Source organism: Syngnathus leptorhynchus, chromosome 6 (genome assembly GCF_054491065.1).
Source record: "Syngnathus leptorhynchus isolate UIUO chromosome 6, UIUO_Slep, whole genome shotgun sequence".
In the NCBI taxonomy this organism is placed as follows: Eukaryota; Metazoa; Chordata; class Actinopteri; order Syngnathiformes; family Syngnathidae; genus Syngnathus; species Syngnathus leptorhynchus.
Window position 1 is genome coordinate 12,511,936 of NC_141200.1, and position 14,355 is coordinate 12,526,290.

Consider the following 14,355-nt stretch of genomic DNA (forward strand, 5'->3'; position numbering starts at 1 on the left):
GACAACAGCGATAAGATTCTGGTCCGCCTGGGTTTCTTTATAAATGTTGTACATTTTCAAGATAGCGCTGTTGTGTAAATGCTCAAGGCCAATGCTGATCAGTCACTCACAATCACTTCTACTGATTGCAGAAGAGAGGTGCTTGATTAGCTCAACATGTTTTGTCTATACATTGATTTAATGAGAGCCAATCAACGAGGTCTACAAGGAGCAACTGCAACTGACACACACACACACACACGCATGCAGTATTTATGCTTACCTGGTATTATCAGAGTCAATGGTATGAAATAACTTCTCCAGCTCTTCCTCGTTCAGCGTACCATCAGAGAAGAAAGCCTGGAACTCATCCAGAGAGAGTTTACCATCATCTAAAGGAGACATGCACAAACATGCACACACACAATGATGTGAAGAGGCCAAATACTCACTGACATATTTAGTTTCAGAGTTTCTTTTGCAAGCATCACTATTTAGGGCTCCAAATAACTTTTTTTATTGAGGAGTAGTTCTTTGTCGTTTCATCACATGGACATAAATCAAAGGTTTTATTCAACAATAAATATATGACAATACAACGGTTGAATGGAGGGCTTTGAATATCCAACTGAAACTTCTACTGAGTGTGTTCCTGAGAATGATATTTTGACTGAATACATATAGTTTTCTAATGAACAACCAATTGGTTTCCATTTTGAACCAATCAACAGATGATCGTTCTTTAATTCACACTGTGCAAAGCAGCAAACTTGTATTTTATTGTGTCTAACCATTTTCAGTGGGGGAATTTCAAACAAATATACTTGCAACTCAAGATTTCTTATATCAAGAACACAAGGTATTAAATACAAAAAGGCTTTGACAGCTTTTTGTGCCACTTCACTTGAGCTAGCATTTCATAGCCGTGCATTTATGAGCTTAGACCAGCTAACTAGGAATAAAGACAAATATTCTGTAGTACAAGTCTTGGTAGAGTCAAGGGCCTTACAATGAAAACACCTTGAGAGGAAACAGTCGAAAAAGTAAACTATATTAAATTTGATTCATGATCTCATCAATTTTAGATTAAGTGTTGGTTTGGTTTTCCTCAATATACATACAACAGATTGCTTTTCTGTGTTTCTCAGACAGCCCTGATACATACGGAATTACAGTATTGTTGGTCTGCCGCTCTTTTCTTCCTCATCCAGTGCACCCTTTCCACACCAACTCAGGATAGTGATGTTGTAACTAGTAATGCAACAAGAACTGATCAAGCCTGCTCAAGAGGCGAAACATCAACCAAAACAGTCCAGTTGCAATCGATTCAATGAAAAAATAATTCACAGGCATCCTACCTACTAGTACTTCTTGGATAGTCGTACAAATACACAGTATGGCTCCAGTTGTCAATTCCTTTTCAAGCTGCCCTAAAATCAATCCAGCGTGGCTTTCAGTCAAGGATAAACTAGCCAAACTCCTGCTGCCTGTCTGAGTGAGTACATTGTCGATTATGTTTCAAAAGCTCAAGGCTGTTTGGAAAGCACTTGAAAAGGTCACAAAACAGTATTGGATTGGTGAGCACCAGTTTTATGAAACCCAATGTTATTGAAAATCTTTTTTTTTTTGTGCTGCTGTGTGGTTTGGATAATATTTACTGGCATTTATAATCTCGCTTAAGCTTTGATTCACTGTAGCAAACGTTAATGGTTTTGTGAGACATACCAATATAGTTGCTTTGCTTAACGATGTGCAACATGATAAAATGATTGCTGGTGTGCAGAACAGAAAAGTATAAACTGGAGTAATGTCTAATGGAGTATGACGGTCTTCGCAAAATAATTTTCTGAGATGTGAAAATATTTGCCTATAGTAGGCCTATTATAACTAACTTATATGTAGTCCAGAACCGAATAAGTAAAGAAGTAAATGTATTTATTCATTGAGTTCTTATTTATTTATTTGTTCATATGGTTGAATCAATATATAAATTATGATCGTTTCAATTAATATTTCTTTGGGTAAATAAACAAATAAATCATTTAATACATATGCAAACAGCTATATGTATATTTTTGTTTTGTTTTATTGATTTTCTGTAAATAGTCTCTCAATTTGACTTTGATACCTGCAACACATTCCAAAAGAGCTGGTAGGGGCAAAACAAGTTGAGAATCGCTTAAAAAAAGTTGTGAACATGTGGAAATGGAAAAAAAGGTTGATGAGTTTGAATCATATGTATCCTGACTTTGCAGCGTATTTAATTGAATATAGGTTGAAAACATTTTGCAAATCATCAAATGCTGTTTTGATTTTGGATTTACATCACGTTACAGCTTCATATTAATTGTTAGATACATACAATAATAACATAATATATGTTGGAATATTCCCATACGAAAGTCCTGACCGCTGAATTTTGCGGTTGTGTCTCAAGCATCTAAGACACCTCGTTGCTCAATGCTTAGTCAGCAAAGGGCTCCCTCACTTCACTATATTATCAAGGATCTCAACTGTCATAAATGTCCAAACAGAGGAGCAAGGATCACGACTCAAACCTATAACAGCCATCCTTGATAAAGTAATATTGCTTTATTGATCAGAAAGCTGCTGTGGACACGTTACAGCAGCTGTAATAACTCAGCAACAGAGACAATTCATCTAAGACACATGTCACATTTATTTGACATGTCAGGAAAGAACATCTCATTCCATCAACCATTTCTGTCTTGATTGCTCCTCAGCTTCTTGATTAAATCCATGGAAGGAGGAGCTAACAATGTAAAGCGAGAACTCAGGGGCTTATAAATGAAATGACATTTTCCCAATATCAGACTAAAAATAATCTTCCAGTGGTCATCTCTGTTCTAAGTTTGCATCACATCTGATCAAGATGTGTGCAAGAAGAGTACAGAGTCTTCGATGGTAATATTATTACCTTAGTTGGAAAAAGGACAATATGCTAAATACTGGTATACACCACAACAGAAAATGTAAATACTGATACTCCGATTTTTGCCGATCTGTCCAAGAGTGTGTATCCATGTGTTTGTGTGTGTGTGCATGCCTGCATGTTGTAGAGTCATTTATTTAACTATTCTTGAAATGCACCTCTGCTTTTTCTTATTTCATCACCATCCATTAAGATCCTTTCTATGTCTGATGGACTGCAGCAAGGGAGGGGATTTTCCTGGATTCACGGCTCATATGACTGATTGTCTCACCACATGATGCAGAGCTAGATATCAAATATTCATTTCCCTGCCCTGAAAGTGTGCTTGTCCTTGAGTGTGCTTGAATGGATGCAGCAGGTTGAGCTGTGGGGCGACTGCAGCACAGTAGAAAACCACAGGGATTGCAGCTTCACAAAAGGTGCTGCGGGTAAAAGTGGGCTTCCTTTCCCCCTTCTGCAGTTTCCTGGGGGCATGATAAGTATTTTTAAACACCTCTAAAAAATAAAAGTAATTGTGTAAGTTTGGTACTTACAGTCCAGGGACTACACTATGTATTTTTTGGGTGGAACTATTTCACCCATTTAACATTTTCCTGCCAAGTAGTACATTGATCTAAATATTTTTTGTTTTGTTTTAAAAATAATATGGCATATGCCTGATGGTACCAGGCTTTCTTTTTTCATTTTGTCTTTACCCGTTAACCAATCAGGTCCACCTTGCCACTTGCGTCTCCAAGAGTATCTTGTTTTCCCGTCAATTTGCATATATTTCATTCCTTGTTTTCTGTTAGTATGTGTCGGCTCATTGTTTTTGTCACGTGTCATGTCACCCTAAATCATGTTGCAGTTCTTTTTGGGGTGAGTTCTGTCTACTTCCTTAGTTTGTTATTTTGAAACATAAGTTCTTAAAGGCTACAACGCAAACCATGTCTTGTATTTTCATCCCGTCTTTCTGAAAATCATCGGCCTGTATCATCACTGGACTGGCATTCTGGTCACTTTTCACACATATGACGCTCGAAACTCATTGTATATATGAAATTTTATTGGCTCATTTGCAGTGACACACTCGGAAAGTTCTACCTGACATTGTCATATTTGATACCTAAACGTTTATTTGTTTGTCAAATGTGAGCACTTTGTGCCGTGATGAACAGCAACATTTCCTTGCCCCAGTTGCGGGAGTTGAAAATGGACGTAGCATTGTTCACAGAGGGAGTGAATGCGCCTTAAGAGAGCAGGTTGTATTTTGGAAAAAATCATACGTAAGAGTGTTGATCAACAAGGGATGAACTTTAATATAGTAGAGGTGAGGCATATATAGCTGTGGCAAATTAAATATTGATCTTCCAACATGCGCACAGGTGAACACTACCGTCAGTCCCATCTCATGTCAACAATGAAAGCATCCCGAGACCACCACCGCCAGCTAAGGGAGTGGGCTCATGCACTTAGAAAACAGCTATGATGAAAAAATTGTACACAAACCATCTCGCTCACGGCTTGTGTGTCGGCAAGTGAGATGATGAAAAAATAATGATTAAAAAGCATTCAATGAATATGTTCCTGCCATAATTCAGAGGGTTGAGACATCCACGCACATGTGTGATGCCCAGAATTCAAATTTGATAAAATCACAATCGACCAGTAGTGCCAGTATTTAAACTCCAGACAGACTTTCTGCCACCAAATTATCATTCCCCATGCATATCTTCAAGGACAGACACACCCTTGCTACGTCAGAACACCTAGCATGATGCAGACCGATCGGCCCATTTGGCAAACAAGCAACGCCATCATTTTCACATCTTTAGGGTTCTAACAAAACTCAAATAAGATGCCACCGACGTAGTAGCTGTGGCCAACATTGGCTTTCAATTCCACGTCACACTTCCTTCTTCTCTTGATCCTTAGGAACTATATGGAGGGTGTCAAATTCAATCGGACGGTCTGCTTAAGTGCACAGAACGATCATTTACATGGCTTTCACACAAGGCATTATATGGGTGAAGCTTGGCATCAGAATGGATAGTTTTCCGTTCTGCCTGGGCTCAGCTATTTATTCAGACTTGATGGCCGTAACTATTTCCAACCTCGCGCTCTGTGGCTCAGTAGTGAAGCGGCACTGAGAACCAAGGCACTGGTGTTTAATTCAGCAGTGACCCAGTTTACTGTTAGCAGCCAGCAAGCCCAGGAGAACCTACTTAGGAATTCACTAGTAAAACAGCGGTGAAGGCAAACTACACATTTGCTGTATTAGCACCGTACTCCCAAATTAGACAAGACAAACCGATCGACAGCATCTCAAATCCTTGTTTGTCTGGGTCACTCAATAAATCTGCTGTTTTTCAATCGATATTTCAATGATGCAATGAGAATGGTAATGAAAAGCTTGTGGATCAGCGATGTAGCTGTTGCTCTGCCTATTATTTAAACCCAAATTCATCTCCCACAGCTCGTAAAAAAAAGCACCAAACTGATACAAAACTACAATTAAATAAAAGTCACATTGCGGGAAATGAAATGATGTTTTTGGTGGTTGGGAGTGTGATGTGCTGTAAAATGGCATGTTCCCATGACAGTTTACTATCAATTTGAGTAGAATCAGACAGCTGCTGTGGAAGGGCCGCTTTTTTTTTAAATTGTCTGTCGGTGTATACTTTAACTAAAGCAATTTGCAAAATGTGTGGCAATTTATTGTCAGCTTATGTTGTGGGTTGGCTGTGAAACAAAGAGGAATCTCTGCGATTATTACAATCAATCACAAAGCACAAAACCAAGCAACAGTTGCTGAAAGGGTATTTGTATACTGATATGTTGCATATTGCTAGGGCTGGGAGATAATTCATGATCAGTATGTATCTCAATAAAGACGTGGTCAATATCAGTATAAAATATGTTTGAGAAAATATTCAATATAAAAGGGTAATCAGGAAAAAAAATCCCAACCATGTATATTCCTTGAAAATAAGTTTTCCTAACAGATATTTTGAATGCTATTTTATTTTATTTTTAATCAATTTATGTTCCTTCCATAATACATGTATAATAAAATAAATAGATCGATAGATAGATTGCTATTGATGTAACAATTATTGGTATCAACCAATATACGGTGGAATATTTATATATATATATATATATATATATATATATATATATATATATATATATATATATATATATATATATATATATATATAATTTTTTATTTTTTTTAATTTTTTTTCTAACTAGGGGTGCAGCGAATAAAAAAGACTGGTTCATAATTGATCACAGATAGGATTGTTTCTTTTCTTACTAGCAAAAAACATCAAATAAAATATAACCGAACTTTTGCCCATCAAATAAAAAAAATAAAAAAAACTCAAAATGATGAAACAAAATGATGTCCAACATGGCCCTTTAGATTTTATGAACACAACTTTAAGGGCACTATAATGCAGAATACCTTCTTGTTTTATTCATGGACCATGATTGAAAAGACCCTCAAAGTGCAATTGAAAGCACAGCCTCTTCCTTCAAATATGGAAAGTGAATTACAAACTACCTACATCACAGAAAAAAAAAGCAAGCAAGCAAAGTAATGCAATAGTCATCCCACTTTGCTGTAATCAACTAGAGGTTTCTTTGTGTCTTTATTTAGCGAGCGTAATTTTGAAATGTGGAGAAGACAAGTCAATTGCCACATCCCGCTTAATGTATTATTTGGTAAGCTTTCACTATGAAGTTAGCCTTCACATTTGCTGCTTTTGGAGCTTCTTTTAGATGGAATAATTTCCCTAAGAATTCTGGTCAAATTTGTATTTGTACAACTTCAAAGATATTCCACTACAAACTTTCCATTGTCATAACTCAATGAAGACCACAAAGTTAACATGCTGATTTGAGTTCTGAATGTTGCTATAAGAGCTGCGCGTCTAGATGGGAAATATTAATTTTCATCTGCTATTTTTCAGTAGGAGATAGACTGGAAGGAAGCCAGAATTTTAGTTCTTCGAGATGCATCTGGGTTTTTAAGCAATTCTTGATGAGCACCAAGGGAGCCCGTGTCTATTGGAGAGACAGGGCGGTGTAAAAGAGTTAAGGGTGAACGGTCAAGAGTGAGAGGGCAAGAGAGAGAGAGAGAGAGAGAGAGAGAGAGAGAGAGAGAGAGAGAGAGAGAGAGAGAGAGAGACAGACAGACAGACAGAGAGAGAGAGAGAGAGAGAGAGAGAGAGAGAGAGAGAGAGAGAGAGAGAGAGAGAGAGAGAGAGAGAGAGATGGCTTGTACGTTTTCTGGGGTAAGAATTTTTTTTCCCTGTGGAAAAGGGAAGAAAAGTACTATAAGGAAGCACATATGTATCGTCACCGCCATCACGTCATCTTAATACATCGCAATCTTCTTTCTTATCATTTCCTGATTACAATTCTTGTCGCAGAGGGTTAAAACATACCTTTCTTTTTTATAGTTTATTGTTGGTCTTGCACTCCCCCAAAAACATCTTCTCTTTCCCTCATGCTGTTTAAGCCTTAGATTTGGGGCTCTGCATGATGGGTTGTCATAGCAACAGGATGAATGGGGAACTGACCCTGCTTTCAAAATGAGGACACCATCATATTTCTTTCTCCTGCTGTACTAGTAAAACACATGCATGTACGCACACACACGGACGCGCTAATTCATCTTCTTGTCTGTCTTCATTCCACCAAGTCCAAATCCAACTTAAACCTACCGTATCTCTGCCTCTGTGTGTTTGAATGATAAATGGTGAACAACATTTCATGTCACTGATCTGTCAGTTTCATTTTTTTCCTCCAATCAATTACCAACATCCTACAGGAACACGCATGCCCAAAAATATTTTTGCATCTCACTCAGCACCTGCTCAAGCATCACTTTCATTGAGCTTGTTTTGCTTCTCCATATTCATAGATACTGTTAGGTATCAAGACACCGAAACATGCTATAGGTTACAATCTTATTTGGGCTTCAAAGCTTCTACAAGTTCATGATCGTTGCATAGCTGTTATAGTTGAACCACCATGGTTAAGCGTGAGGTTGTGAAGTTGGACAATTTAGGATTGGACCAAATATTTGTGTGTGTATTCCAGTAATACCAGAAATTGAAAAGATGTGGAAGAAAATTGATGAGGTTTCCAAAAAGAATGAAAGCACTGCATGCATTTATGGCAGGTGCCGGCTCTTTAATACATGTGACAATAATCTCCCATCCGCCCATCTGTCTTCATCATATTTCTGGGCTGTGGGGTATATTTAGTAAAAATGAAAAAGCCTTATCTTTCAATATCTTCCAAACACATGTGGGAAAATGTTATGTTTCGAATATAGCAAGACAGTCAGCAACCATTGACAGTAGAAGTGCTAAAGTGTTGTCATAATAGTGACCAACTTAAGTCTTGTTTGAAGATATTTGTGTTCCTAGGATGTAACAGAAATTTTGAAAAAAGTGAAGTGCCATGATTTACTTATGTATTGCACATGTATCCGATCATGAATTGACACATGCTTGAAGACTAAAAATGAACTTAATAAAAAGGAAGAACATTTGATTGAATATATACACAATATATAGCAGGCTACATTTTTTAATCACTCTTGTAAGGATAATTTTCCAAACCGCACATGATTTCCCCATTGTACCTCTGTAATTTTTAATCAAATCGAGATTTTTTAATTCTAAAACTATGTCCACTTTGTGAGAACACAACATCTTGATACAATGCCTTAAATGTCATCTGTGATGTCTGCTTGTCTTGATTCCAACATTCACTGGATGAAGATTAAAACATTCATGTCAGAACATAGTCAGGGAAATGTCAGGCATGTCAACTCTTTGCATTGACATTTTAACCTCTCCACCTGTCCAGAAGCAAGACCAATGAGTCAGAAAGGGACAAAGAGGGAGTGTGCACCATTTGAAATATTCAAGATTTTGTGCATTTTATATTTAACACAGAGCAGTGAATTACTATTAATGTTAATGGGAAACTGCATTTTTAAAAACGCTTTTTTGTGTGTAGGACTTCTATACTAACTCTCCTGAAGGCCACAATGATAGGGCTAATCATTTTTGCCTAAAATTAGTAACACGCTTGATTTCAACCATGATCAAAGTAAAACCTAATAAATTAAAGTTGAACTGGAACCGAAATAAAATTATTCTTTGTGATTATTTCTCATCAGCTCAGTGAAAGACAATTTTCTGTGTGTAAACAACTTGCGTCGGTCTGTCTTTCGAAAAGAAGAGATGATCGAGAAGATCTATTTTGTTGCACAACGGAAAGTAGAATAAATACCGTGATATGTGAACATCATCAATCTGCTGGATAAACGTAATAATCTTATTAAAGGAGCGTGGCAGCACACAATGTTGAGCAGCCGATTTATTGAGAGCAGATGGTGTGCCTTATTCTACAGGCTCATAAGGAACTTTGTGTTTTGGGGGTTTTACCCCGCTGATGATTCCCACTCTCTGATGGCAGATAATTGCGTTTTGTTTTTTTGTTTTTTGTGTGTGTGTGTGGACTGAAAGCGGATATATTTCAACGCCTTCCTTCACTGCACATCCAACTATCTGAAACCCACTGGCAGCCTCTCTTGCTCCCTTAAGGGGGGACTCATTTGCACAAATGGCTTTATGGTTCCTGTTAACAGCCAGATATACTACTTCACCCGCCAATAATTGACTGCCATTGCCCACAACGGTGCTTTTTAATGTAGCGTGATGGTGTTTAATGGCAGATAATAGAATGTCAGTTTGTGAAACCAGGTCAGTTTAGCATGTCGGCTCCACCTTGTTGTTGTTAACATGGTGTCATGGGCGACACTGCAGCTTAATGAACTTGCAGTGAAGGATGTCCAATCTGTACAATTAGACAGGCTGATGTTATGTGTGACAACGGACTATTTTTATGGCCGCTGTTAGATCTTATTTGGCTTGACTTTAATGTGCAATATATGTCATTTCCGAGGAGGTGACTAAATCCCTCTTTGCGTCAAATAGTACTTGGCAGAGAGCAAAAAAACAACCAAAACAAAAACAATTACAGCTTACACCAGCACGGTTTTGTTGTGTTTCAGTGCCAAGAGCAAAACAGCAGCAGCAAAAGCAAAACTAAACTACTGAGACTCAAACAGCGGAACCTCTGACCCACGGCCACCTTGTAGGACCAGCATATTGTCAGACTCTTATTTAATGGTTGTTATGTAGTTTATCCGATTGCCGCCGTAGCTTGACGTCATCGGCCAGCGCAGGCATACTACAACAGAAGTGGACTGAATTGCATTTGCTACCGAATGACCAATCAGAGTGATTCACAATTTGCATACTGCCATTGATGGACCATTCATTTTCACATCCTATCTAAAAAGCATAATGACTCTTAACTCTTCACAATTCTGTAAATGTTGCTTTTTACTGCTTTTTGTTCCTGCTTGTATTTCATAAAACCATGATACTGACTGGTTTGACCAACAATGACTTCTCAGCCATCTTACAAGCCATCTGCAGAGGGAGAATTGTGTTTCTTAAAAAAAGTGGTTTCGGCTGATTATTAAACTGTGCCGCCTGATTTCTGTTGACAGTGATTGAGTAAAACATATTTTGTACATTGTAAATGTTTTAATAGGCAACTTTAGTTTAGTCTTATACTGTATTAATGGTACCTGTTACATTTGTAATCTGTTACGCCCACCGCTGGCCACAGTTTAGCTGTCGCCTACCACAGCTTTGAGCGAGAGGTGGAGTTATTTGTCATTTATCTCGAATATAGGAAACAGAAAACAACAAATACATAAATGCAAAAATATCTCAAAGACAAAATGAAAAACAACAGACTTTAATAGATAGCTTAATGAAGAGGCAAGGTTTCCTATTCTCTGTGACTTATTTCTTCCTTTAATATTAAGTGCCATCAACCTTGCCATATTAAAGGTTAGGACTCCCTTTATGAGGTTCTTATAAACTATTTCCATGTGTCCCCTCATTAGGACTGGCTGTACTGTTTTTTTTGTTGTTGTTGTCATAAATAAGAAGCTCATTAATTTTCATTACGTTGATCTCCATGGAGCTCACATCAGTTTTGGAGGGAAGATACAGCTCTATAAACTTCTCCCGCCGAGTCCCTCTTTTTTAATAAAGCAACCACGGCAATATCGTCTGCATACTTAAATGGACTCAACTTTTCCTGGGTTAAGTGGAATTTATTAAAGTATGTGTAAAAAAGTAAAGGTGATAAATTGAAATAAATAGATTAAATATTGTCCCTTGTCGAGTACCTGTAATAAGCACAGTGATAACGGAATGAGAGTCATTGTATCCTGTACAGGTCAGCAGTCAATCACAGAGCACATTTAGACAGTCAAAACATCTTTTGGGAATGTACCTATGAGGAAACCAAAATACCAAGTGAAAACCAATTGTAAGTATGGATGGAACATAAAAAAAAAAAATCCACACAGAAAGGTCAGAGCCAAGATTAGAATCCAGAACATTTGACAGGGAGCCACCAAGGTGGGAATAAGTCACATATGTGCAAGTCACACAAATGGTAAGGCTCAAGTGAAAATCATTATCAAAGATAGTAAAGAGCACCACGTAAGATTCCAATGTCGCCTGTGGTTTGCGTGTTTTAGCAGAGATTTCAGATATCGCGTATGGGCGTTTAAGCTTGTGAGGATATTTGACGTTTGATTTTAACCGTCTTTTATAGCCAGCCACACCAGCTAATTATCTTGTAGATGAGAGCACAGATGCAGGTCTTTGAGCGGGCGGTCTCATCCAATCGCATCCTTCCATTGTTGTTTTAACTTTCTTTTTGGTTTTTTTAGCTTTCAAAATTACATTTAAAAGGCATTTTGACTCCTTTTCACTGATATTAGTAGTAGTTTACATTTGTTTTGCTTTGCTTGGCCGAGGGCAAAAATATGGACAGTAACGTTTCCACATCATCATCAAAAAATGCATGGCACATGCAAAAACAAGGTGGCTTATATTGCTCCATCCATCCATCCATCCATCCATCCATCCATCCATCCATCCATCCATCCATCCATCCATCTTCTTCCGCTTATCCGGGGTCGGACTCCCAGACTCCCATCGTCTCTCCAGCGCGTCCTAGGTCGTCCCCGGGGGTCAACACCAAAGTCCACGTACAATCGAGATTTAGGTGTATTATAGTAGGCTAACAAATGTACTCTATATCTTTTTCATAACAATAGGCATCATAAAGGCAACCATATCGCCCATTTTTCCTATTCTACCATTTTCCAGTTTTAAAAAACAAATGAGTGTTTTCTTCATCCAATACACAGTGACCTTGATTTTATTTTTTTAATACTCTAAGGTATTCTCTTGGCACAGTTAATAATGTGATGTCAGCCTTCAGCGACAATCATGGGAATGAATGGGGCCATACCAAAACTTGGCCACCGGAAAAGTGGTAATAGTGATACTTGGCATGTTTATTTACCCTCCTAAGGCAGCAATTGGTGAAAAAGTACTCTTCTGACAAGTTGCTCTCTAGCGCCTGTTAATCTTTGACGCTCAACATCTTTTAATGTTTTTCTGATAGTTTTAAGTTGACCAATTAACAGCAGGGCGTTGATCGTATGTGTGTGCTCGAACTAAATTGATGAGAGGAGCTAGTCATTAAGCGCCAATCAAAATTCTCAGTGTCACCGTTTCATTTGTCATCTTGTCAGTGTGATCAGACTAGATGCATAAAACATTTTGTTCATGCATATTCTTTCTCAGGGTCATAAAGAACTTGGAGAGATTCTGGCATGATAAGATGGATCATAGATAACACATTATAACCACAAACACAGATGAGGTAGAGGGCAGAGTGAAGCCAACACATTTGCAAACCACTGCATGATTTGACAATTCAAAGCAACAATTGATTTTGAACCTGCTGGAAAGGCTACAACAAATTATGCTGTGGCTGTGACAGATGTTCAACTGCGTGCCAGCTGGGTGAATATGACAACAGCATCTGATTCTGGCAGAAATATGCCATCACCTGTGATCCTGGAATTGAGAAGTAGGTAGCTCCAGGAGGGATAATGCAACATAAAATGAGAATGTGGATAAGATTAAAATGATTTACTAAAACAGCCTTTTTTTTCACGTGGGTTTCACGCACGCACGCAAACACACACACACAGGCATGGCTAAAATACGCTCTGCAATTGAAGCATTACCTCCAACAAGGTTTCCATTTGTTTGTTCATTTGCCCAATTTTACAAAAAATATACGTGGCACAGGCCAAAAATAACATTTAAATGACAATCATCCATCTATTTTCTCCATAGCAAGAAGCATATGTGATTTACTTTCTCGTTGAATAATTCTTGATTTCAGTGACACAATTTAGGCATATGCTAGAAACGGAAATATAAAGTACAATTTTGTGCTAATACACAGAAAAAGTTTTTTTTTTAAATTCTGGTCTCGATGTACGTATCCCTCCAGAGTACTAAGCTACAATTTCTGTCCTGCAAAATCATTACTGGTCAACTTTCCAGTCATTAAACAAATTAAACATTAATTGTTACAGCAGACCCTTAATTGGCTGTGATCTCACTCAAAGTCATCAACTTTTATTTAAGTTTAGAAACGATCAAGTGTAAATAATGTAGGGCAGAATGCTTACAGTCCTCACTAGAAACCCTGCCACCATATTGGTACAAGATTAATATGTTAAATATGAATTCATAAAATGATCCCCATTTATCATCCAACAATCCATCAACATTTTCGAAACAAAACCTAACTTTGTCTTCATTTTGTTTCACCACATTCAACCGCGTTTTGACCTGATAAAACTGGAAGGCTCTGACCCAAAACTAATTACCTGGGTTAAGCAGGGGTTATCTTTGTTGCTATGGAAACAGTATGTCAGAATGACACTTGGGGAGGGGGGGGGATGTTGTAACCAGGGGCAACAGAGTAGTGTCTGGTGTTGTGGGTTATTTTACGCTCATCTGAATAGAAGTAAACGGTGCTACGCATGAAAAGCAAATCGGGGAGAACAGGTTTACCATCTAGTAAGTGATGAAGACACTTTGTGGAGTAGAAAATATATAAATAAAAGAAATGTCACTCTTGGGTGTGAGACAGCTAAATATTTATTACACACACAAATTTAGACACACCCAGCAAAGCTAATGATGGCATGTAAATGTCATGTGTAAAGTCTCCCTGGTGCTTTCATCTCATAACAGAAGATCCCCCCCACTCTTCTAAAAATACACACTGCAGGTGTGCAGAGCTAACCAGAGTACACACATTCTCCACTGAGTGGAGGAACCCGACCGTTAACTCATTAGGAAAAAACAGGTGCGGAATCGACAGCTGCAGCCAGATTCTCTTTTGAGACGGAGAACAAAAAGTGAGCTGCCTCTGATCATCAAGGA

The 14,355-nt window shown here is 38.0% G+C and overlaps 1 protein-coding gene across 1 annotated transcript in view; it reads right to left on the bottom strand.

The window, feature by feature from the left end:
• The window catches only part of necab2 (N-terminal EF-hand calcium binding protein 2), a 62,817-nt gene that overhangs the window by 40,071 nt on the left and 8,391 nt on the right, over positions 1-14,355 (bottom strand). The window contains exon 3 of the mRNA XM_085914746.1: positions 263-371. Within this exon, the coding sequence (XP_085770872.1) occupies positions 263-371 (109 nt within the window). The remainder of the gene's footprint in view (positions 1-262; positions 372-14,355) is intronic.